General features: G+C 34.2%; 1 protein-coding gene across 50 annotated transcripts in view; it reads right to left on the bottom strand.

Annotated features, from left to right (window-relative positions):
• LOC105689356 (longitudinals lacking protein, isoforms A/B/D/L) overlaps positions 1–25,315 on the bottom strand; it is an 84,155-nt gene extending 58,840 nt beyond the window's left edge. For 42 of the 50 annotated variants that reach the window (XM_012406311.3, XM_012406275.3, XM_012406277.3 and 39 more), the window contains exons 1-6: positions 25,159–25,315; positions 22,862–23,066; positions 21,761–22,152; positions 21,400–21,646; positions 20,850–21,027; positions 18,474–18,611 (exon numbers count right to left, since the gene is read on the bottom strand). In XM_012406311.3, the coding sequence (XP_012261734.2) occupies positions 18,474–18,611; positions 20,850–21,027; positions 21,400–21,646; positions 21,761–22,152; positions 22,862–23,035 (1,129 nt within the window). In that variant the 5' untranslated portion in view covers positions 23,036–23,066; positions 25,159–25,315. Of the gene's footprint in view, positions 1–116; positions 593–2,392; positions 2,816–3,126; positions 3,399–4,863; positions 5,193–6,082; positions 6,516–6,844; positions 7,401–8,368; positions 8,719–8,956; positions 9,817–18,473; positions 18,612–20,849; positions 21,028–21,399; positions 21,647–21,760; positions 22,153–22,861; positions 23,067–25,158 lie in introns of those variants that run through there. The other 8 variants (XM_012406282.3, XM_020854330.2, XM_020854333.2 and 5 more) reach the window with 8 other exon arrangements.
• Positions 25,316–25,319: the final 4 nt, after the last annotated feature.

Raw genomic sequence — 25,319 nt, 5'->3', positions numbered from 1 at the left:
GAGCGGCGGTGTTTTCCTTTTATTTAACGATGTTTTTTACCGGTGGGTATATGACGAACTTTACGAAAAAAAAACAAAAAACAAATAATTGTTTACAATTGAACAATCACTGGGTATAATTTACTGTACATCTTTATTATACGATCAATATTTAACAGATTGAGACAATCGTAAATCGTCTATTAAACTGAAAAAACAATGATAATTTGTTTTTTATTGCCAAAACTTATTCAGCATCTATGAATAGTGACTGGCATTCCATTATGTCTCATTCTAACGTGTTTATAAATGTTCGATGAACATTTATCCCTTTTATTGCAGTAAGGACATTTAAATCTAGGTAGTTTACCACAATCATATTTTAAATGGGATTTTAAGGTTCTTTCATAGGCGTATCCAGCATTACAACGTGGACAATAATAACTGATCTGGCCTGCCATCTTATCTGGAGAATGAAAATTCATGAAAAGGTTGCTGTCTTCCACTCCTTTATTTTTAACATTCATTTCTCTTCTAGCGTGTCCCATATTTCTATGGAGAACGTTGGACATGTTCATTTCAAACGATGCAGACTGAAGATAATCTTGATAACCTGTAGACAATAATTATTCACGTATTAGTAAAAATAAATTACAAATCAATCGTCCATCTATTCATGATTTTGTTTTCTCAATTTTTTGAGCCAACTATTTGGGTTACATTTCAGGTATATTGATTTCAAAACCATACCATACGAATACACTTTATTTGACCATCCGACTAGTTCACATGACATTCGCATGATATAAAATTTCATGTTATTTTGAATTCTTTCTTCCTTCTATTTTTTTCAAAAATTAACATGAGTTTTATTTCACCAATTTTAGATCCTAGATGCCACCTGCTTATGTGTCTGCCTATCTATACAACCTGTTTTCCTCTTTTAAATCTTGATTTTTTTCCACAAAATCATCAAATGAGTCAGCCTATTCGCCCCCTTATATCAAATCCAGTCGCATGATGCACAGAGATATCTCTATATTTTTACACGACTAATTCAAACTGCTAGAAAATCTCAAACTGTAAACTTTAGAAAGAGAGAAAAAAAGGAAAAATGAAATGAGTTCGTTAAATGTGGAAATATAGATATTTAATATTGATTGTGAAAATCGAATCTCTTGAATTCCTCACATTTTTATCATATTGCAATCAAGATTAACAAAAGTCCACGCTCTCAAATATGGTCCGTTCAATACTTTGGTTGTAATATAATTTTCTATACTCCATTTCCTTGTCAGAGTGTTTTAGATCTTGTCAATTGAATCTTCGATGATCAACGCACTCTAATCTAACATGTCGATTTATTCCACTTAACGTACAATCAATCCTTCCACACCTGGGGCAAAACAACCCCTTTTAGGCAGCGCAGTTTTATGCGTCTTTAAATATAACGTCGACGACCATTAATCCTCAACGTGTAATTTTTTGCCAATAATATTCTCTGGAAATCTGAAAATACACAAACGATTAATATTTATATTTTTCTCTTTTTTCAAATCTTATGATATTTTTGAACCAAGAATCCCAATCCCGATTATTAACTTTTTTCTAACGATAATCATACGCAAGATTTCAATTTACACAAAGTCAAAGTGAGAGGGACAGAAAGAAAAAAACAAATAAACATTAATCACACACGATTTTTTATCTGATGAAGGATTTTTTTTTTGTTAAATCAGGTTAAATCATCGTTGCAATTTTAAAATAACTATCAACGTACAAGATATTTTATTTACAATTGTATCATCAATACTCGATAATGTTAGAAGAATTTTTGTGTTCTTGGGAGTAAAAAAAAGGACACAATTTTTTTTTTTTTTCAAACATTGAAATTCAGTATTTGACTCAATATAATTTTAAGGCAGTGACTGGTTCTTGTGGATGAAGAGATCTGATATGCTGGTAAACATTCGATGCTTTTTTACTTCTCAATGAACAATATGGGCATTGAAATCTCGGTGCTAATCCGCATTCATAACGATAATGTCCAATCATAGTATCTCTCCTTCCATATCCCCTGTGGCATATGGGGCAGTGATATTTCCCAGTTTTTGAATTTGACTCAGGATTATTATTCCACGGACGTTTCCTCATCATCTTCATGTACGCAATACTCAAGTCATCTCCTTTGTGTCCTAGAAAATTTTTTTATATGACATTCATTATTCAATTAAGTCAATCGAATTTCTTAATCAATTTCTATGTATTTTCATTCAAAGATTCAAAGACCTTGAAAACGTTGCAAAATATCATCGGAATTAGAGTTACATGCAATGAGAAAATCAAGTAACACTAACAACAATTTTTTTTCAAACGTAGCTATTTTTTATAGGGAAACTACAAGAAGGTAGAAAAGGTGGGTAATTTTGTTTTTTATTTTTCACCAGATTAAATTCACATAAGATCACAGCTAGATATTTTTTTTTTTTTATTCCTAATCAGCTTTAGTCAATAAAAAATTATTTTTGGTGTATAATGCTAAACACACATAATTCACAATAAAAATAATCAATGTGATAACCTTATACGGCAAAAAATCTGTTCGGATGTTGCAATTTGATGTGCTTACAAATCTCACGTTTTGTTAATCTGAATTCATCACAATATACACATTCGTAGCTCTCAGGTCGTCTCTCACATCTGGCTTTTTGATGGAACTCTCTGATATTCCTTCTTGTAAAATGACTGCCGCATTCTTCGAGGTATAAAAACTTTGTACGAGAATTTCGAGGATAATTGACGGTTTTTTTATTTTTGTCTAACGAAGGAAACCAGGCTGGAAAGACAAAGAGAAAAAACAACATTATCATCATAATAAGGGAACAAGATAAAATTTCATTCGAAACAACAACAACAAAAAAAAAAAAATGTCCAAATACTAAAAATAACAAGAATAATCTTGACCTTTTGTCGATAGATTATTACAGGAAATCGGGAACGATCAAAATCACTAATTCGTTTCTATTTTATTTATACATACAATATACGTGCGCGCTTACACATTCTCCACAATTTAAATTCAATTTTAATGCACTTCGATTCAGCAAAGGGCAGAAAAATCAGATAAAAATGAAAACAATGAATAAATTGGTAATTAGCCGTTTAATAAAGTTTGTTAAGTTTAACTTCGTTATTTGGGTGTTTAGTACGAACATGTTTGTACATATTTCCAGCTTGTTTACTTAAAGTTGGACAGTATGGGCATTGATATCTCGGCGGTCTTCCACATTCATATTTGAAATGTTCCTTCATATGATCTTTACGTGAGTAGCTCCGACTACATTTTGGGCAATAATATCTCCCCTGATAAATGTTTCTCTTAGAGTTCCATAATTCCATCCGAAGCATGGGTAGTTTTCCTGAAAAATTAAATGCCTCAGTTTAATTAAAAATAAATTCAATCAGTAAACGGTGAAATTGATAACTACGGCTACTCACAAATCGTGAATCAAAAAACAAAAAAGATAACTGTATAAATAATAGAAAATTACACGTACATAAAAAAAGAATGTGAGAGTTTTTTTTTTTCAATGTGATATATATGTATATATGTATCTTCTCAGTCTGTTAAGAAATTTTATTGCTTAATAAAATTTTATTTCAATGTTATTTTTTTTGATTTATTTTACTTTTTTATTTTTATTCTTTTCATGAATGCAAGCATATTCTTTCGTTCATTCCAATACACGATTCACTGTCTTAAAATTGCAGATCGTTCAGGTTCTTCAATGAAAATTATTATATGAAAATATAAACGGTACGGACTTCACTTTTTTATGTTCACTCAGATTCACTGTCCAACAGCTACCGATCGTCCAGGTTTTTTAATGCAATTATTATGAAAATCGATAACGTAGACTTTTCTTCTTTTTATGTTTACCGAGAATATGTCTGTAAATATGGGAGTTTTTTTTAGACTGGTAATCACAATACGGGCAATTGTATCTCAGTTCGTTAACGCATACGAGACTAAGATGTTTTAATAAATTAGCTTTCTTGTTGAAAACACTTGGGCAATTACGACAGGGAAACGCAGGTCGGTTCGGCAGTTCAGTTAATAAGGGATCCTCGTCGACAGGATGACAATCCGAGTGAATATCTGTAATTAAAAGAAAAAAAAAAAAACAAAATGAATAGCAAATATAAATATGGCGTGTATGTATTACATGTATATACATTGTTTTTAGTCTAATATTCATCAGCGATGCACGTTTTAAATATTCCCCCTTACAATTAGATTTTTATAATTACACTACGATAAATTACAGAGTTTGTACATAAATCGCAGTACTTTGATTTCTCGGAAATCATAGTTGCTATCGATATTTATAATGTATGTAGTGTTACCAGGATGTTTCCTGCGGATATGTGCGCGTACGTTAGAAGGATGTCTGGCAGGATGAGTACAATAAGGGCAATTAAATCTCGACAACTGTCCACATTCTAATTGCATTTGTGGTCAACAACGCTGCTGCAATCATGACATGGGAATATCGCTGACGCTAAACGACGTCGTGGTAAAGTATACTGAACTCTCAACGGGGTGATTTCAGAACGGCATTTTATACCCGTAACCGAACAATCAAACCCGGCGAAAACAAATATCTCTAAGAATTCAATGATATTCTAATTTGAATATAATAATTACACGCGTCTATTATATCGAACTGACGTATAAAAAGTGAAAATAAAATCAACATTTTCGTGCGGTATACATAGGTTTTAAAATTAGATATGTATACGTGTATTTAATATATATATTGTAAATATTCATATTCGTACATGATTCGTGTAAAGTACATTACGTCTTTATTTTATCATAATAATAATTTCATCCATTTAAGAACATGATCGATAAATATCAATAACATAAACGTTACAACCATAATGAGATCTTCTGATATGAGCTTGAACATTCGAAGTCTTTTTAGAAAGATAATTACAGTAAGGACATCTGAATCTAGCTGGCTGTCCGCATTCCAATCTTAAATGTTTTTGTAAATTATTCTTTCTATTGAATACACTCGAACAATTTGGACACGGATATCTTGCTACGATGCAATGCGCCGTCTGTTGAAGAGCTGAAATTCTTATTTTCCTCATCCGATTTCGTGGCTTATTATTCCAAGAATTATAGCTGGATCTTAGATTATCTGTAAATAGAAGAATTGAGAGTGTCAGATGTTAATTATTTTCATACTGTTCAACTAACTGGCGAGTACGTCTTTAAAAACAAAATTCTTTTCTTGTTAATAACTATAATTCATTCGTTAATTTTATCATATGGACGGTAATTAAATGAAATTAATACTGTGGTGAATACTGTCTATTTAAATAGATAGTCATTATTCATACAGCAGATAAATCTGACTTTATAATTATTCATGATTCATCATTGACATTGTCTACATCTATGCAATAAACATGTTGTTTAGGATGTTTACGTCTAACGTGTTTATATATACACGATGCTCGTTTACTTTTCAGATCGCAATAAGGGCATTGATAACGTGGCAGTTTATCACACTCTGCATCAACGTGTCTCCTAAATGCCCTTAGATCGTTGTAATCTCTATAACATTTTGGGCATTGATATAGTTTTTTTGTATCATTATTTTTTCGATGATCATAATCTTCACGACATTCCGCGTATTCAAATTGATAATATCCTCCTTCACTGCACGCTGTATTCAAATGTCTCATCATCTTTGATGGGCTTACGAATATCTTCTTGCAATTCGGACAACAAATATTTTCATCTCCATGATTTATCTTCGAACAACCTCTTCCTGCATTTCTTGGGATACTCAATTCCAAATTTCCTAGAATTACAAAAGAAACGAATAAATTTAATTTCCGACCATTCTTTCTTTCTTGCTCCTTCTTTTTTTTCTACTCGTATAAGCGGTTAGGAATTGAAACTTAATTTTGTCAATCGATAATATTTTTTAATATCTCAATTGATATATATCCAGTATTTTCAGAACTTATTATTACCATTAGTTTATTATTACTGAAGATGGATAGAAAAGTAAAAAGATAATTATCCAGAAATAACTTTTTAATTACAAACACTGTACATTTCACATTCGTGTATTTTTGACAAAAAATGAATAATAAAATAGAAGTCTGAATCTCCCCTCGCCCACAGATGCACGCACACACCAAACTAAGTTTTTTTTACTTTTAATTGCGATTTGATTGATGAATGACAACATATTTGGCAACCATATCCCCATGTTGCACCCGTATGTGTTTATTGACATTGAAACTGTAAGGGGAAACTAAATCGCAAAGAGGACATTTGTACATTTTTCGCATCGAATTGGGACTGTTAGGGCAATACTTTTTGCAATGTATAGCCAAATTGCGTGCTGTATACATTTTATCGCATTGAGGACATTTATTTTTTCCAACATTGGCAAAATTGTTCCAGCTCTGCATACCGTATTCTTCGACAAGATTCTTCAATCTCCCTGCAACAATAATATGAATTTCGATATCCAATTATTTGAAATTTAATCGGGAGGGGAAAAATTTTTGAGCAAGATTTTTGTTTTGTATAGCTAAATTTTTTCTTGCTGTCATTTTTTCCGGTTCCAAAATATTTTTGCCAAAACCAAAATTCCACGGAAACGTTCAACAATCTATCATCATGCAAAGCAAGCTCAGACCAATTCATTCTACAAAATTATCAAGCAGCTAAAATTATCGGAAATTGTCTTCCGGTTTTTACATGGTACATAAGCAGGATAATAAATTCACAGCGTACCTTCTGATTGAACTGTATTTTTTTTTTTTTTGTCTTTCTATTGATTGCTTTGAATTATGTTATCCGCCAAAGATATCACGTTCTTCGCTGTAACACGAAATGTTATCAACAATGATTGTTTTTTATTTCGAACAAATTACATTGTTTCCTCAGTTTAGTGTAGGAGTATGCGTATTTCAACATGGGCAACAAAATGAATAAATAAATAATCAAATGAATAACTCGGTTTTATAAAAAACACATCAATGCGAGTTTTCGAAGTGTGATTTTTTATGTTTATAAAAACTTGACCTGTGAGAAAATGTTTTACCGCAAATGGAACATTCTGTGGTACGACCACAATCGCGTTTGTAATGTTGAATTAAATCCGATTGATGCGAAAAACCAGCTTCGCAATCCCCGCATTGAAATGGTTTAACATTGACAGATTGATTTCTCGAAGAGAATGGATTTTTGTGACAATGCATTGCCTGGTGATTCTGTAAGTAACGTCTTTCGGTATAACACTTTCCGCAAAATGCGCAAATAAATTGTCGTTTCATTCTCCAACTTATACTTTCATCCGGGTCTCCGTATTCGGTCAATGATTCTGAAAAAATAAATGATAAAAACTAACGATTAGATACGAAGTAGATGCCTTTTTATTTTAATTTTATTTTCTATTAATATTTTTACTCAAACAATGGAGAAATCGATAACAGTAACGATGACCTTTATTTAATATAATCAAATGGTTTATTTTGATTTGATTTGATTTTCATCTATTGTATTGTTTTTTTCCATTCATTTTCGAATAGTCCTTTGAAAGATCTAATGCGTAAACGTCAAATCCAGGATGAAGTTTTCTCGAATGTGAATAAATATTTGGTTTTTGTTTCGATCTGTAGACGCAATAAGGGCATTGGAAACGTGGCGGTTTACCACATTCGAATTTCAAATGACGTTTTAGATGCGCTTTGTGCGTATAACATTTCCCACATCTTGAACAAAGATGATCCTTAGAAAGATGTTGACCTCGTCTGTTATTTCGCGTCGACATTCTGACCTGCACAGAGTGACTGTCACCTAATCCAAATGACTGCCAATATTCTGTAATCATTAGAACGAAATATATCCGTCAATATTTTTATGTAGGATATTATAACTATGACATTTTCTTTTTCTTGCAAAACTTATAGAGTCTGATAAATTCATAATACATTTTCATGTACATATGATTATTTGTTTGTCAGAATCGTACAAAACTTATTTATTGCAGAAAGAGAGAAGTTATTTATAAACATTTACAATTTATAGTCATTCAGTTCTTAGATCTTCCCTATTCTTCAATTAAATAAAGCATTTTGAACAGGCACATTTATTTTGTACTAATGTCTCATTAGATTTTGAAATTTGAATTTTTTTACATTCTCGGGAAAAAACAAAGAAAAAAAAAGCAGAATTGAATATTTTTTCAATTAATAATTTATTAATCCGATTCTAGACATAAAATAAATGGAAATATATTAAATAATACTTTTATAGATTACATTAGTTGTAAAAAAAATACCTATGTGTACCATTATGTATAAAATATTCTTGGGAACTTGGTCAATTTGATTTTCAAACGGCAAAATATTTTTAGATTCGAAATTCATTGGGCCCTGTATTCTTGTGCTCAGCATTATTTTAGCAATCCTGTCAAATCAAAGAAGCTAAATTAGGAAAGGTATGTATCCTGGCTACATGTTCGGCAAGCGTATCGGGCCTGGAGTAAACTCTTCCGCAGTGAGGGCAAACGCATTTTAATTTTGTAGGTCCACATCCGTAGCGAGTATGTCTGCTGAGAGATGAGAAGTTCTTATAACGTTTTCCACATTCTGGGCATTGGTGGTCTCCGCTGCCAATGGTCAAGTTTTGAAAGTGGTCTGTAACGAGAAGGGAGTGGCCATCAGTGAAAAAAAAATTGCATCGACTCCCTCAGAAGATTTATTGCTCTCGACGAGATCATATGTTTTAGCTGATTGAGTTAGCCAATAATCTGATGTTCGATTATAAGGAAATATGAAAATTCTGAGCACTGCTCTCCCATTATTCTATCATATTAATTAGCTTAAAAGGCTTGAGATATTTTAGTAGACAAATGAATAAAGTATAAAAACACAATAACGCTTCATTTTCTTTATTTAAATAATTTGTTAGAAAATTTATAAATACAATGATTTAAAGATTAATAATATTATACAGTCAATAACTCAGTCTCATTGCATGACCCGATTCCACATAATTTATACACCCTAATTGTATATTAAATGACTTTACGTAAAGTAAAACATTAATTATTCATACTAAAGAGTACATAAATATATAGATTTTTCATTTTAATTAACAATATATCTATACGTAGGAATGTTTTCTCATTTGGTATATATACATATGTTAGAACTATTTTTTCCCTTTTTCTTTCTTTCTTCTCTTTTTTCCAACAGACGATATTTGGTAGCTCGTATAAATTCATCGATAAAATAATTATCCCATCTCTTATGATTCCATGGATAAATAATATTCTGGTAAAAATGTTTGTTTTTTTTTCTACGATTTATAATCTCAAATAAACTTTATATATTCTTTACTGTCGAGAGTGAACAATACCGAAACAGTAAACAATAACGAAACACTAGCTGTACCAATATAGAATCTAAATGTGAACAGCTTTTGTTCTACGAATACAATATAGTCGAAATATAAAAGCTTCAACTAAGTACCTAGTCTTTTCCCTTATTTTTTTCAAAATCTGTCCACGTATATGGAACTTGAGCCATGAATGTTAAGAATATGTTGCTTGAGATGATCGGGTCTGCAGAAATATTTTCCACAAAGCGTGCAGGTGAAGGTGTATCGAGAGCCAAGTCCACCGCATTCATATCTTGAGTGGCGAGTAAGCGAAGATCGAGATCTATAGCAACGTCCACACATGACACATCGAAATTTGAGATCACCGGGTGAACCGTTTCCTCCTGGACTTACTGTAATCATACATGGAGGCATTTTTACAAATGAATTATAAATTAAATGCGGTAAAATTTATTCGGCTAATTAACACACATCCCCATTTTGCGTATTTCTTTGTGAATGTAATTTCAAGCATTTTATAAAAAATTCAAGCTTAGATATTGAGATTTTGCACAATTTGTTATTAAATAATTGATAAAATAAAGCAAAGGACTGTCAAAATTAAGTCGCTTATTCTCGAATGAAAAGCAGCTTGTTGCTAGAGATTATGAGCTTGGAGGTAATTTTTTTTTTCTTTTTATCGCAAAAGAGAAGCACACATCAGAAATTTAGAAATTCACTGTGAATAATTTTTTCTCAAACGTCTTAAAACTGCCCAGAATCTCAATTTTTCAATGGTTATTTACATGCTGCCCCAATATAAATATTAGTTGTTTGTTAACCCATCGTATAAAATGCCTCCGTGTACAGTTACCACCCAACATATAATATATTACGATATAAATTATTCAACGAACTAATGACCCCGCATACATGAAAACTATCGATTGAGAATATGTACTCTACGTACCAGAAAAAAAATATAATAATAACATGAAATGAAAAGAAAAATAAATATACGAATAACAGCGATCAGCAATCCCTCTCGGATCTTTGACGAATGAATTTCAATGAGTTACGTGAATTTAAAAAAAAAAATAATAAATAAAACAAAAAAAAATTATTTACCCGTAGATGATTTATTTGAGAAATGAGAAAATTTATTCCTAGATGTAAATGGGAACGATTAGCGAATAAAGATCTTCGACCCCAAAAATAATCATCGACCGATTGAAAAAGAATAAAAAAATCAATCGGAAGAGTTTACTCTTCGAATGGTCAAAAATTCTGAGTAAGTAAAAATTGGTAATAAGCCCTCCACACCAGTTTCTGTTTCGTTGAAAAAAACCCACCTGTTAATCCAACGGAATCTCAACCCTTTCAATAATCGGATGTAGAGCTGTCCTCTGAATTAGTTACAGCGGCAGGAATAGCGGCAGCAGCAGGAGCAGCGGCAGCAGCAACAGCGATAGCAGTAGTGGATAAATATTAGGGTTGTGACGGGCCTGATCGTTTCGTTTTTTCAATTTCCAAAAAACATTCAGTAAGATGTCTGAGGAGCCCTCCACGATATTTGTAAGTTCGACCACAGCTGGGACAGGCAAGTCTGCGATAATCACTCATTGTAGAACGCACATCGTCGTACTGCATGGATGGATGAATCAATCTCCCAACTGCAAGAATCACGGCCTAACATCACCCGATAAATATGAAAATTACTGAAAATTATCTTATCTCTCTGCATCCCATTTTATTTCAGTTCAACTGAAGTTGAACGGATTACATTTAAACTATATATTTGTTTTTTTTGTAAAATCAACTGGGAAAGTGAATGTTTTCTTCAAAATGCTAGAAAAATTGTAATTTTCAGAGCAGATTTTCGATATTCTGCACATCTAATATTTGACTCGCAATGATTAATTTATTGAGATACTTTCCGAAATTCCTCATCAGCTTGGCTCAATTCTACTGATTTTGGAGTGAATCTAATTTTACAATTACTTTACGCATCGTTCATTCTTCTCACGTATTTTTATTCATATGAACGAATGTAATACCTGAAAGTTGTAGGAAAGGATCATAAAATAACGGAGTATACGGTATTATATATTTCAGTATTTTATTATCATCGTTAAAAACAGAAATTCACGTTCAACGTTGAAGAAACGATGAGTCTGACGTATGTCCGATTTGTTCAATTCTTTCTTACTTGCAGTTCAATTCAAGAAAATTCTAAATATCGAATACATTTTATAGGAATTCAGCAAAATAAGTTAATATTACCAATTTTTCCAATTTAAATCAAACAATGACAAATTTTTTTAGACTAGGAATTTACATGTCGTTTAAAAAAATCTCAAGTTTCTTGCCTACGTAATACGCAAATTCTTAAGTAAAGGAGATTCATAGGAATAGTTTGTCGAGCCACCTCTTTGATTTTCTGTAAATAAATCCAACTACCAAACGACCGGGGGAAAAAAAAAAATTCAAACAGGTTCAACGACTCTCACTACCACCGTACTTTCCGAAATGTCTCATACAAATACAGTAAGCACGGTGTGTAAGAGAGAAGAAAAAACTATCCGAAGTACAAAATTCGAATTGAAGAAAAAAAAAAAAAAGAAAAAAAAAATAGACTTAGACGTAACATTGAAAATTGAACAATTGATTTGATGTGTGATTTTTACCCCTTTTCAACTAAATGCATTGTATGAATATTTCGTTTTTGCCTTACTTCATGAAAATAGAATGAATTGATTGAAATGATCAATTTTTATAGGCGATGACGAGGTTCTTTCGGTAATCTGCGTCTAATGTACGGTGTGACGAGATGACCCGTCGCGTGTTGATGAGTCCTGAGTTGGTCCGATCTGCTGAATTTTCGAGAGCATGTATAGCAGACGAACTGTTTTTCGACTCCACATTCCCATTTTAGATGTCTCTGCAGCGAATATCGCAGATGGTAACGTTTCCCACAACGTGAGCAATGAAAATCGAATATACCTGGAACACCATTATTTTGTGCCTTCCGCAATCATGATCGATCCAGAGACAGGGAAGGACAGAACAAAAAAATACACCTATCTCAATGAACAAAAATGATAAATGTTAGAGAATTCTTATTATTTTCATTTGACGAATTGTAAATTTTCACTTTATGAAAAAAACGATATCTCGGCGCCTGAGAATTCGTCATTTTCGAAAAGCAAAAAAACAATCGTCTTCGATGTAGATTCCATTTTTTGACTCTTTTTTCGGTCGGTCCCACCTGAAAAATTCTTACCATACATGTATCGTTCATTTTTCCTGTAAAATACATCGATCAAAATCATGATATGACAAATGTCCTTCAAAAATCAACATGTTATGGTAAATTATCAAGACACAGGTAACATAAAGGTTATTCCAACAATATCGAGAATTCCTGAGTGAAAAAGAGAATAAACATTTAGAAAAAATTAATAAATAACAATGGCGAGAATGATATCAATATTAACAACAACAACAACAACAACAACAACAACAACGACAACAACAAAAAGAACAAGAGCTATCGATTATTTTTCTTCTCTTATCAAACTATGAGGATTACATTGGGACGTTATGGGTGATAAATCATCGATGTAACGACGCTGAAAATTTTTAAAACATGGTACAAAAAATAGAATATATCGTTTGCATTTTATAGGATACGAGACATTGTTTTACCCATTTTATCAAAGATCGAGGTCTATGGAAACAAAAACTGAAATTAGTCTCATCACGCCGATACTACGTGTGAGAGAGTAAGTTACTTACCTTTTTTTTTTTCTTCATTTTGTAGTAATGCAAAATTTAGTGAAGAATTTAGAACAGAAAGTCTTCGAGTGGACTCGAGGTAATCATCCAAAAACTCAAAATGAGTTATTGGATAAGTTTTCTTTTTCTGAGGTGCGATGATTTTTCTTCTGGTTCGCGATTCGTACGTGACGCGAAAAAATATGCAGCTGATTTCAAAACATTTTTATCGTTATTTGATACGGTGAAATAGCGGATGTAAATTTTCTTACACGTTTCAAATAACGATAAAATAAATAAGATTCGAATCAGCCACGAGCAAAAAATAAAATACCGTACGCGGGTACGGAAAATAAATCTGCGTAAAAATAAAAAAAAACAATTTATGAAACAACCGAAGCTGATGAATAGGTACATGTAAAGCCTGAAAGAAAGTAGTTCAATTATTCACAGAAAATTTGTACACATTTGTAAGATTGAAAAACGTTATTTGAAATTTTTGGTTAGTTCTTCGATTTTCATCTGTAAATTCTTCTTCGCGTCGTTTCGAAAGTTTCAAAATGAGACATTCGAACACCGTTGATAATTTTTTTCTTGGGCCTGTGGATAAGAAAACATAAGATGCTGTAAAATCATTGCATGTTTATAGGAATAATGCTGCTCTAAAATTTGAAAGTCCGAAAAAGCGGACATTCAAAGGAGAGCGCAATGGCTGAAAAATATTTCACGAGATCGATGAAAGTTTCAAAACGAAACATTCAATGATACCAAAGTCCAAACGCGATCGGTCGTCGTCTTCTTTGAATAGTTATTTCTTTTCTTCATTTTGTTTTTTTGTTCGAGGTTTGTTTTTTTAGTTTGAAAGTATGAAAAAAGTTTATACATTCAAAATAAAAAATAAACCCTCTTGTACTATTTTTGGGATAATTTTCTTCGGGCAATCAAGAAAGTCTTAAAATAAGACATTCTCGACATTTGCTTCTTTTTCCTCTTCTTCGAAATCACGTGAATTCCTGAAATTCCAAATTTTACACGCCTCTTACATGTCATTACAAATCCAAAAACGAAATACATATTTCCGAATTACCGAGTTCAAGAGACAAATTGATACACATATGATAAATAAATAAATCATCATTATACGATGAAATAAAACATGATGAAAAATAGCACATACTCATATCCTTACGGAACTAATCTTACCGCAAAAACCCAATGTTACCAATACATTACCGAAAAATCATTGTTTTTTTTTCTGCATCTGCTCAAATTTCTTCATTCTTCATTTTCGTAAAGATGTCGCGCGTTATATGCATAATATAATCATTGAAAAAATGAAAAATGCACATTATTTCAACGATACATATATGCATATACACGATATTTCAGAGTTGAAACAAAAAAATAAATAGAAAATATAGAAAACTCCATATGAAAATCTCGTGAAAACGCGAATAAAAATGATTTTCCAAAATTGAAATTTGAAGAAAAAAAATAAACGCATTTCAAAACCGAACAATCGTCTGGAACACAATTGCTCTTCACTTTGAAAGCAAAATTTGCATTCAAAGGAGCATATTGTATTTGAAAATAATAAATTTTAACCGTTCGTTTTCAATCGCCAAGCAAAAAAAGGCATGTCGATAAATCGCGATATCTTCTCTCTTCTTATTTTCTTCTCCATTTTTTTTATTCTTCTATATTTTCTTCTCACGACATCAACTTGCAGTCGAAAATTGGGTAAAAAATAATGATGATAATGATATAAAAAAAAAAGTAAAAATAAAATCGGGGTTGGGAGAATATTTTCGACTGCAAGAGATGCAGTTGTCGCCTTCTTTTTTCTGTCTGTTACCTATAATCACTTGGGAAGAAACAATAAAAGAAAAAAAAAAAGAAAAATTCTTGAAAAAAAAAAAATTAAAAAAAATAGCACAGAAATACATACGAAACAGTGTGTATACAATGTACAATATGTAAATAATATAATCCAGGCATAATATACCATGTTAATATTTTCCCTATATACATATAGATATATATGTATGCTTGTATAGGACAGTTAAACCGTTTTTAAAGGAAATTCATGTGTCCGACGTGTCATATAAATATATGAAAAAAAATGGTTTGGTGTTCAAAAACTGCGTACATATATGTATGTAACATATTGTGTACATATATATATACACACACAATGAATGTATGCTAAGTATGCGTATATAATATGTATAAATAGTATCACGACAAAAAGCAATTCAAGTTATCATATTATGTACACTTTGGGTTAGTAAGGAAGTAAATAAATAAAATAAATTTACAATTCATCTCATAATTCTCAAAGCACATAATTATAGACCGGCTATACGTACGTATACTGGATGTATAAAATGCAGAAACAATATGGACTCGTTTTTTTGTTTTCCGATATAAAATTTTTCTTCAAGCCGGTCTAAAAACTGTGCTTGAAGAGATGTGTCATAGTATTTGTCATACAGTTCGGTATGTAAGTAAATGGTATAAATGGTATAAGACTACCGAAAGAAGCAGTGCATGCAAGACAAGTAGTAGTAGTGGTAGTAGTAGCAGTAGGTAGTAGTACGCGAAAGAAAAGAAAAAAAAAACAACGAATAATGGCAACGTAGGTATTTAGATTTTAACGCATATCATTGCCAGGATGAAAGATTCGTATATCATGGTCCGTGACAAAAACGACAGAAAAAAAAAAGAAAAAATCATACAAAGAGCCAAAACCCAAACGTGATTACCAAATATCTGGTTTCTATCATAATAGATCACATAACTTTTATTATGTACAGTCTATCGACACAAGGTGTGTAATTTTTGTTTCAATAACTGATAAACAGAATTGAGATGTTTCAATCTGATTGAGAGAAATTATTGGAGAAAAAGAATTAATAATTAAAATAAAAAAAGGACAAAAAATAACTTGGACAAGTGACAAATGACTGTACATTTGTGAGAGTATGTGTATGTAAAAATATATTATCAAAATAATTCATAATAGTGAACTTTTTTGGTTGCGACATATTTTGAGTAGTTTTCTTTTTTTTCCTTTTCTATAAACTACTAAACACAAACACAACTACGGAATGATTGATTTAATTTTTTTCTACATTGTGATTTATAGAAAAAGATTATACCAATTCATTTTTATATAAAAACAAAGTGAATGCACATCCACTTCGTTTTCTCATTATTTGCGCTTTCAATATTATAATCTATATTTGGTACCACAAAGCTGCAGGCGACGTAGAGTAACCGATATTCTAAGCTACAAATACTGATTTAAATTACTCGAATGAAAAAAAATATAACAGTTTTTGGATTCTTTCCTCATACTTGAGAGATGGTACTTGAATGATTAAAAATTCGAACTTTCTTGAACGAGAAATCCGAGAGCTCGCGTTATTACAAATATTAAACAAGCTGCATTATTGTACTGACAAACCTACAATCATTAGAATAACAATTTCTCTAATTGTTTTTGTTACTTTTTCATTTTGATTTGATTTTATACAGGAAAAAAATTAATGGAAAATTGAAGTATTTTCATTTCAATTTGCAGGCCAATTCAAATTCTATTCAAGGTAACGAGTCTCTGATTTTTATACAAAAGAAAAGTAAAACGACCATTTCAATCAATGCAAGCACTCAATAGATTGTCTTTCTTTAAATTCAAGAATTTTTTCTATAGAAAAATTAACACCGAGAAATCTAGTTCAATAGTTTGAGTACATAAATCTCATACAATGGATTTCTATATATTTTTCATGTAAATAATGATTACGATAATTTTTATAGTGAAAATAACAATGAAAAAAAGCCGGCATTGACAAAGAGGTCGCTCCTCTCTCTCCGAAGTTACCTTGCATCCCACGTTGTGGTCGCTATAATTAGTGACCGCCTAATTACGAAAAAAAATATTGATCGATTGACTCCATCCTAACTGTGAAATAGTTGCATCGCAGTACGCACTAAGTACACGCACTAAAACATTTATTTGCATAATCACATCTCCGGACAAAATAATGAAGAAACCTAACTTCAAATTTTTGTTAGGTCTGTTTATAGTCTCGAATTTCGTGTAGCAATATCTAATCGAAGTTATCAAAACTCGATATCATGTAATATTGGGAAAAAAAAAAAAAAAAAAATCTAAAAAAGTCAACAGTGAACATTAACCTGCATCATAGAGCAGTTTGTCGATACAAAAATATAATCAGATGTAGGAGTCTTTGACCTAATTAGATTCGATGAATCCTGGGCAGCGTCTGGATCTGATGAGGGTTTTGTATGACAGGAGAGAGAGGTGATTATTATTATTAATAAAAAAACGAAAAAAAAAATGGTTGCGGATGTTGCAGCAAAGCCAATGATGTATAAAACTGTGGCCCGTATAATTTTCCTTTTCTTCTCTTTTCTACCCTGTGATATTGTATTCTCAACTTTACATAAACGATATATTAAATAATAATAAACAAACTGCAGTTTCAAACAAAAGGGAACTGAGAAAAAAAGTTAGGAACCTACTGAACCAACCGTACCCTGACAAAAGAAAGCTCTCTCAGAGACTGCTACTCTTGAACATATTTTACAAACGTCGCTCTAAGTCGCCTAGCAACCAAAGAAAAAATCGTCTGATCCACCTGCGCAATGGGCACTGTATATTGTAGAATATCATCATACACAAACAATTCAAAACTATGTGCCTATAAGACGAGATTTGGCTAAGGATATTCGTCAAATTTTCACTTATTTGACAGTGATCATTATTTCAGCATTTCTACAGCATGTGCCAAAATTCACGATAACAGCTGAACGATCAATATTCTCAAGAGTTATTTCTTTCGTTTCATTGTTCATTTTTTGCGTTACTCAACGAACTTTTATTTCTCGCTCATAGGCACACTTTAAAACCATAGAAACGAACGGCGCTCATTGGTCAGAATTAAAACTAGAAATCGAAAAAATATAGAAAAAGAACAAAAATGTCTTCGATAAAATTATCCAACCGAAATAACATGATACTAAGAAATCAGTTGACAGCTGATACAAGAGTTGTAGGAAAATAACCAAGAATGAATAAATAGATATTCATTAAAAATCAACAATTTGGATGTAATTCGGTAAAGAATGGTGAGCGCCGGTTGCATAACTTATCAATTCCACGCATGGATGATCGTTGTAAACTTGAAAGTTAATCTGACGGACGAGACCAGTGCCGATTGTTGCGGTGGTCAGATGCAAATGTAACTGGCAAATTTCAGCCTACCTTGTGAGTCTCGGTGGGCCTGGGCGGCCTCCTGGGCTGCAAGAAAGACCTCGTCAGTTGTACCGGGGGTGCCACCAACCGCCCCTACGACACCCCCCGCATTACTCCGATCTCCAGTAACGTGCCACGAAGCAAGACCTGAGTGAACAAAAAATAGAGAATGTTTCGGTAAATAAAAAATAAAATAAATACAAAGATGATAAAAATTTACGTTCAAATTTAAAACCATAACTGTATTGACTGATAAATAATATCCGATTCAAATTTATATTTATTACAGTCACATTTGGTTATCATTTAGAAGTTTCTTCTGGTACAACAATAATAATCGTAATCGTATTAATAATGATAATACTGACACGTGACAATATCTATACACATCATAATCTTAATCGACTTAAGTGTTACGAGTCTATGCAGATAAACAACAGAGAAAACAGTTTTCAGTGGCCGCTCAGATTTTTAATCCACACTATTCAGATTTGGGTAATTGTTCGGAGCTCATATCAATTGAAACATGCATGTTTGTCTTGAAATTTGTGCGGTGAATGAGAAAAAAAGTAAATGTCGATACAATTTTAAATTGATAGGTACAACATCTCATCTGAAACATCATCTCTAATATCGGCGCCATTCATTTCCAACATTTCAAACGGTGCCCTATTTCCTACTCTGAACCCACTTCTCAGGTTGGCGCCATCGCCTTCTTACGACGTTCAATTTTTTTAGGTAAAATTGTAAAGTAGATCGATTTATTCCATACATTTCGGATGCCTGGGTTGTACTAACGCCTTGTTGCAATATTGCATCCAATGACATTTTTACCGAGTCTAAGCTATACTTTCTCCCTTGTTTGCTAGCTAGAGACTTTAGCAACGCGCCTACATCAACGTCGGGACGTGGTCGTCGGAGGTTCGACCCCTTTTTATAATCAAGGAAATGCGTTGCCCAAAGGGCGCCGCCCGAATCCCCGGTTGATCGAACCGGCATGTCCGCCCCCCCACCTGTAACGAGGAAACCGAAGCTAGTGTTCGCTGATTTTAATTCGTCCCGTTAAACTAAAAATGGATGCTTGAAAAAGAAACACAACTGGAACACAACTGGCATACAATTGCCACTTATTGAATAGAAAATAACCAAATCTTGACATGGCACAATCATTCATTATCACATAGTTTGGTAAAAACAGTGACGAGGAAATTTTTCACTCAAACTGGAGCGTAGGAGAAAGGAAACCGAAGGAGAAGGCATTCATTTCTTTTTGCCAAAAATATATCGCAACAGGTTCATCACCTTGTGTGAAACTATCAACGGATTTCCTCATTTGCAGATTACATTTCACATACCAGTCACGTCCTACAAGCTACCTAGCTGCTGAAACCGAATATTCAGGAAGTATCGACGAAAAATTTTATTCCTCACTTACTAATCCTATAAACTGAAAAAAATTTAGAAGGGGTTAACAAATGCAGTAACTGGAATCAAAGAATTTTTTGAATAAAAATCTGAGCGTTCTGACAAAATCTGCGGACAAAGGCCTCGGGTCAACTTCCGGATAGCTCCCACCTCTGATTTCAATGAAATTTCACAAGCATGTAATGTGTAAAAAATTAAGTTAAATCCCCAAGTAATATTTTGCGGAAACCACCTTCTAGTTTTTGAGATAAAATATTTTCATTTTCAGGTTGGACATTGTCTAATTTAGCTATTTTATGTTCGGATTGGCTTGAAAATCTTTTTTGTGTTTTATATTTTCAGTATATTGTAGACTCATTCGCTCCTGAGTGTGTAGTTCGCTGCCCGAGTGGGGAGGAGAGATTCGGCGATTTCAAAAGCCGACTTTTCACAGATCACCATGCGTGGCAGTAAGCATAATGAATGAAAAACGAGACAAAATATAAACAAGAAATGAACTAAAATTTCATTGAAAAACTCTTCCGTGAGATAAACGAGGTTACGGTACGACGGATCTTCACAGTTGATCACTGGTTGCCGACTTTATATCTCAAGAACTAGAGGTGGTTTGCGCAAGGTATTGCTTCGAGATTCAACTTGATTTCGTACATGTACATGTCTGTGAAATTTTGTTGAAATCGGAGGTGGGGGCTATTGGGAAGTCTTACCAAGGTCTCTTTAATATCGCCAGTTAAGGCTACTTTTCCATTGCTTATCAGTTGATGGGTCAAGGTACAAGATGACCTTAAAACTCTCGCGTAAAAAAAAAAAAAAAAAAAAAACTATTGTTCCCATTAATATGCGTCGAACTTGATCCAACACTCGGTTTAAGGGTCAAACGTAGCACAAAACCAAAACTCGACTATTCAGTCATAATCTATAAAAACTAATGAACCGTAAAATTGGTATTTCAGTACTTACCAGGGTGTTGGTTTGGATCGTGGGATGGGCCGGCTCTAGGGTTATCTTGTTCCATTTCATTGAGGTCATTCATATCGTCATCGAGTGTTAGGTCTTCGACACTCTCCTCCGGATCCTCCAGGTACTCTGACTTTGGCTCTATTAAGTTGTCATTGGGCTCTGGTTTTTCGATTGGCATCTGTGATTGACAAATTTAAAGTTAAAAACAAGAATCACAACTATTGATATCAAGTTGACAAGCTTAAAAATGACTTTTTTTGTCTTCCTTGCATCTGTCTCGTACCGTTTCCGCCCTGGATAGTTATAATTGCAAAACTAACCAGGAGGATAGAAGCACGATTTTAATCTACCAACGAAGCGAAAGAAGTCTAGCTAATCCGCTACCTTCCATTATGCGCTGGCGTGCAGCTATTAATTACCAACAAAATGTCTTGATCAATAGCCTACACATCAAAATTTTCAATCGGCTAAGAAATTTTAATCCGTTCAAAGTAACGCAAAAATTGACAACACGATCAGGTTTTATAACATAAACCATAATGGAACCAACCTGTAGCATCTCATCCGCAGGTTTGGTCAATTGTTGCATGAGAGCTGACCGTCCGAGAGAGTCTGTGGGGTCAGCATGAACTTTCTCATCTGCCACCGGCGCTATGCCGAGCGCTGGAACACCCATCGAGTGGGGCAGATCACTGGAATTCGATGCTTCATGATTTTCAACAGAGTTGTCGTCGCCAATACTTCTTCTTCTCATTTTTTTTCTTTTTCTCAATGACGTTGGGCTGAGGGAGCCTTCCCTAATGGCAAAAAATTAGAAAATTCAGAAGATGAACAAGGAGAGATATTTATATTTTACAATTGAGACTCTCGCTAAGGTTTTCATTTTCCAATGAATGAAGGTTATTATTTACCTGGAGGATAGACCTCTCGAAATTTGTGGGCTGGTAGAGTCTTCGGGTAATTCGACGGATGTCTGCGATAGACTCTGCCTAGGAACTTTGCTGTTCTTTTCAATAGTAAGACCGGAAGACGGATGTGGAATGTCTAACGACTGTGCTGTGGATTGTGACGCAACCTTTTGTTGCCTCTGGTCTGTTTTACTGTTACAGTTGCTGCCACTTTTACTTTCTGAGAGTCCCTTAATTTGAAGAGACTCAGCAGCTTTCAGAAGCGCTGCCAATTGGTCTTGGGAGATGTTAACTTCTCCCCTGTACATGTAGTCCATCATGGCTTTGAGCTCTTTGAATTTAACATCTTTGAGTATGAAAACTGGGTGCTTGTCATAGTGTTCGCTGAGGAGGCCCTGAAAGACAAAATGGAAAATCATTAATTTTTAATAGAGTTCAATTGAAAACCATCGACTGAAGAATCTATAAATGAGCTCATGCACTCCAGAGTATTTGAAAAAAGGTTTTGAAAAATATAAGGATCGATGACTATCAGTAGCATAAGGGACAGGGCATCAGTGTTGAATAATTTTCTTGTGGAGCATAGCGTGCCTAAGCAAGTAGAGTGCCCTGGAAATCCGCCATTTTGCTTTCCCTGTATTGATCAGGAGGCAAGAGGGGATCAAACTCTAGCTAGCTCTGTTCTCCCCTCCCTGAATTCCACCCACCAAACCCCCTTGCTATGGTATACAGTGGCTAACTGTAGCAGGCAACAGCAGCAGCCATCTTGTTTCAACATCAACCTCTATTTGGTATTGATTATACCGCTATGCCCATCTTCCCAACGTGTACGTATCGTATACATAAATTAAATTATGAGAACACTATGATTGCAATTGATCCTCTTATCACATGAAAATGCTTCTAGTTTCTTGTACTCTTTCCCTTTTTTCTTACAGCAAATATGCCCACTTTTGCTAAAGCTTATCACTTGGTAATGAGGATTGTCAATGCAGAGTGACATGTGAAGAGATGTGATAACGAAATACACGTGGACTTGCCGATAACATGATCAAATCAAGTATGTCAAGTCCCAAGTGATAGAATATAAATATTTATGCTCACCTCAAAGTAAGGACTGCACGCGGAGAGGACCACTTTGTGGGCCTTTAAATATTTCCCCTCCGCCGCCAAAGTGCAGTCGACTAATGTGCCGCTTTCCAGAAGTGTGTCGAAGTTCTGGATCAGTGTGCTTTGGTGGTTGTTCCATCTAAGGCAGAACTGTTGGTCGTCTTCCATCGTTGCGTTTTTGTCTTTCGTTTATTTCCTTCTATATTTACAGGAAATAAAGAACACAGCCGATATTCTTAAATAATCCTTTACTTTCCTCTCGTTTGTTGGTAAATTCCTGATCTTATCGATTCTTTGCATCGCCCCTCCATTTAACAGTCATATTACTAATATCGGCGATGATAACCAGAATAATTCACATTTCGAAGCCCAACATACGGAGATGAGATACAACCGTGTGACGAACCCAAGTGAAATTACTTCGTCGAGATAAATTTAAATACAAAGATCGTTCGGAGGAAAATTAATAATTCGTTCAAGCTAAGCCTACTAAGCTTCCAAAATGGCTGTGTGATGCAAGCGCGTCCGCTTGGCCTTTTCCTTTGTGCGTATCGTACCGTCTGTCCATCCGTACGTACGTCTGTCCTAACGGTAACTCGATTCGCTCTGGGTTGGTGGGATTTTGGCTGTGGCAGACGACGACGACGATGATAAAACCGACTATGGCCTATGCTTTGCAGATGGAACGAATCGCTAAAATCAGCTACTGCGCAGACGCCAAGTATAACCCAAAAGAGACAGACGTCGCGACGCTGCTCCGCGCCGGCGCGGCTTCCTCGCCAGGTGCGGCGACAGCCAACATGTATTGTAAGTTTTCACCTATGGCTCGGAGACATGTGCATAAAAAAAGGCCGGACGTTTCAAATTCTCCGAATATTAAGAACGATTTCGATGATGACCGATTTCGAGTAGCGGATGAGCTGAGAGAGTGACGTGAGTTACGAATTTCATTCAATTGAATGGTTTCGATTCACCTAGTACCCGGCGAACGGTAGGGATGAGAAAATAAGGATAAAAATTGAAAAAAATTGAACAAGGAAACTCGATAAAGGCATTAGTTTCGATTTGGTGATCGGAGAATGGAAGTTCAATGCCGTCCAGGAAAAGGCCGAGAAGATCATTTAAATTTAAATAAACGACACGAGCCGATGCTTGAAAGCGGCGAATGGAAAAGAAAAAAAAAACAACCGAAGAACGGGTTTTATGAAACGTCAACAGTCGCGGGGATTATTAACCTTGATATCGATTGCCGGCGCCGGTGATAATCTGACCTATTATGACAGCGGTTAAGGATATTATCCAAGTTTATGATGTTCGCATAATTACGGTAAGTGAATAGAGGTGGGGGGGCGGGGAGGTTCCCTCTTTTGTTTGATTGTGAGACACAGATTCAAACGTTACTCAATATATTTTTCGATATTATCACAACAGCTAATAAAGTGACGCAACCGAGCGGCTCGTCATCGCCGTAACCGTAACCGTACAACCAACTGCAAGGCAATGTGCGAAGCATAAACAAAAATTGTTTACAAATGACAGTTGCGTTTTAAAATCGACTGACTTTTGGCCAGCGCGTATGATTTACTACTGTCCCAAGTCGTCCAGAGAACGGTCAAATAAACGAGTAATCACGATAGTATACCAATAGCGATCGCGGTAGCTCAATTTGTTTTGAAATATCTTATTAAAGTTCTCCCTGCTAGTTTGTTCCGAATAAAGAATTGAATAAGATAGCGTAGTGTCGATTCGATCTTTGGATTTTCCTGATTTTTTTCTCATCTGTTTTCTATTCTCATTTTACAGCTGCCTCAATTTCTCAGTAAGCAAAAACGTAGCCCCAGGCAACGGCGAATGAAAGGGGCCGAGGTTTCAGTTTTCCCCCCCGACCCCCTGTCCGAGACGGGGCCGGTGAGAACGCGCAATGGCCGACTTTGCGGAGTTACTCAGTCAAAATGGCGAAAACTCTGAAAATGTTGTTTGGAAAATTTCGAATACCATCGGGAAAAACGTCGAAAAGAGGTGAGATATTACTTTGCCCTTATTGCGAGTCGCGTTCACCGTTAAACGAGGCTTTGCAGAACGTCGATAACTTTTCCGGAAAAGTTATAAAACCATTTCCATTTAGATTGACGCCAGAGGTCCCGGAGACCACCGCCTTTTAGGGTATTTCACAATGTTGGATCCCATTTTCCGTACGAAAAGTCACATTTCTAATATAATTTAACGAAGAAAAATAATTCTACCCCTAACACCGGAGGTTCGATAATAAGTAATTACAAGTATGTACTCACATGGCTTGGCACAATCTAATATCACAACAATAAAAATTCTAATGAAAACTAAGCGTCCGTCCGTCCTCAGCGTGCACTACCCGCCAGCGCGCTTACTTTTTACACAATGGCCGTATAACTACGTGGTAACGATCGGAGAACCCAGTGAATCGGGACAACCG

This window comes from Athalia rosae, chromosome 2, assembly GCF_917208135.1.
Source record: "Athalia rosae chromosome 2, iyAthRosa1.1, whole genome shotgun sequence".
Taxonomy (NCBI): domain Eukaryota; kingdom Metazoa; phylum Arthropoda; class Insecta; order Hymenoptera; family Athaliidae; genus Athalia; species Athalia rosae.
Note: the sequence above shows the minus strand (reverse complement) of the source record. Positions and strands in the feature narration are given on the sequence as shown.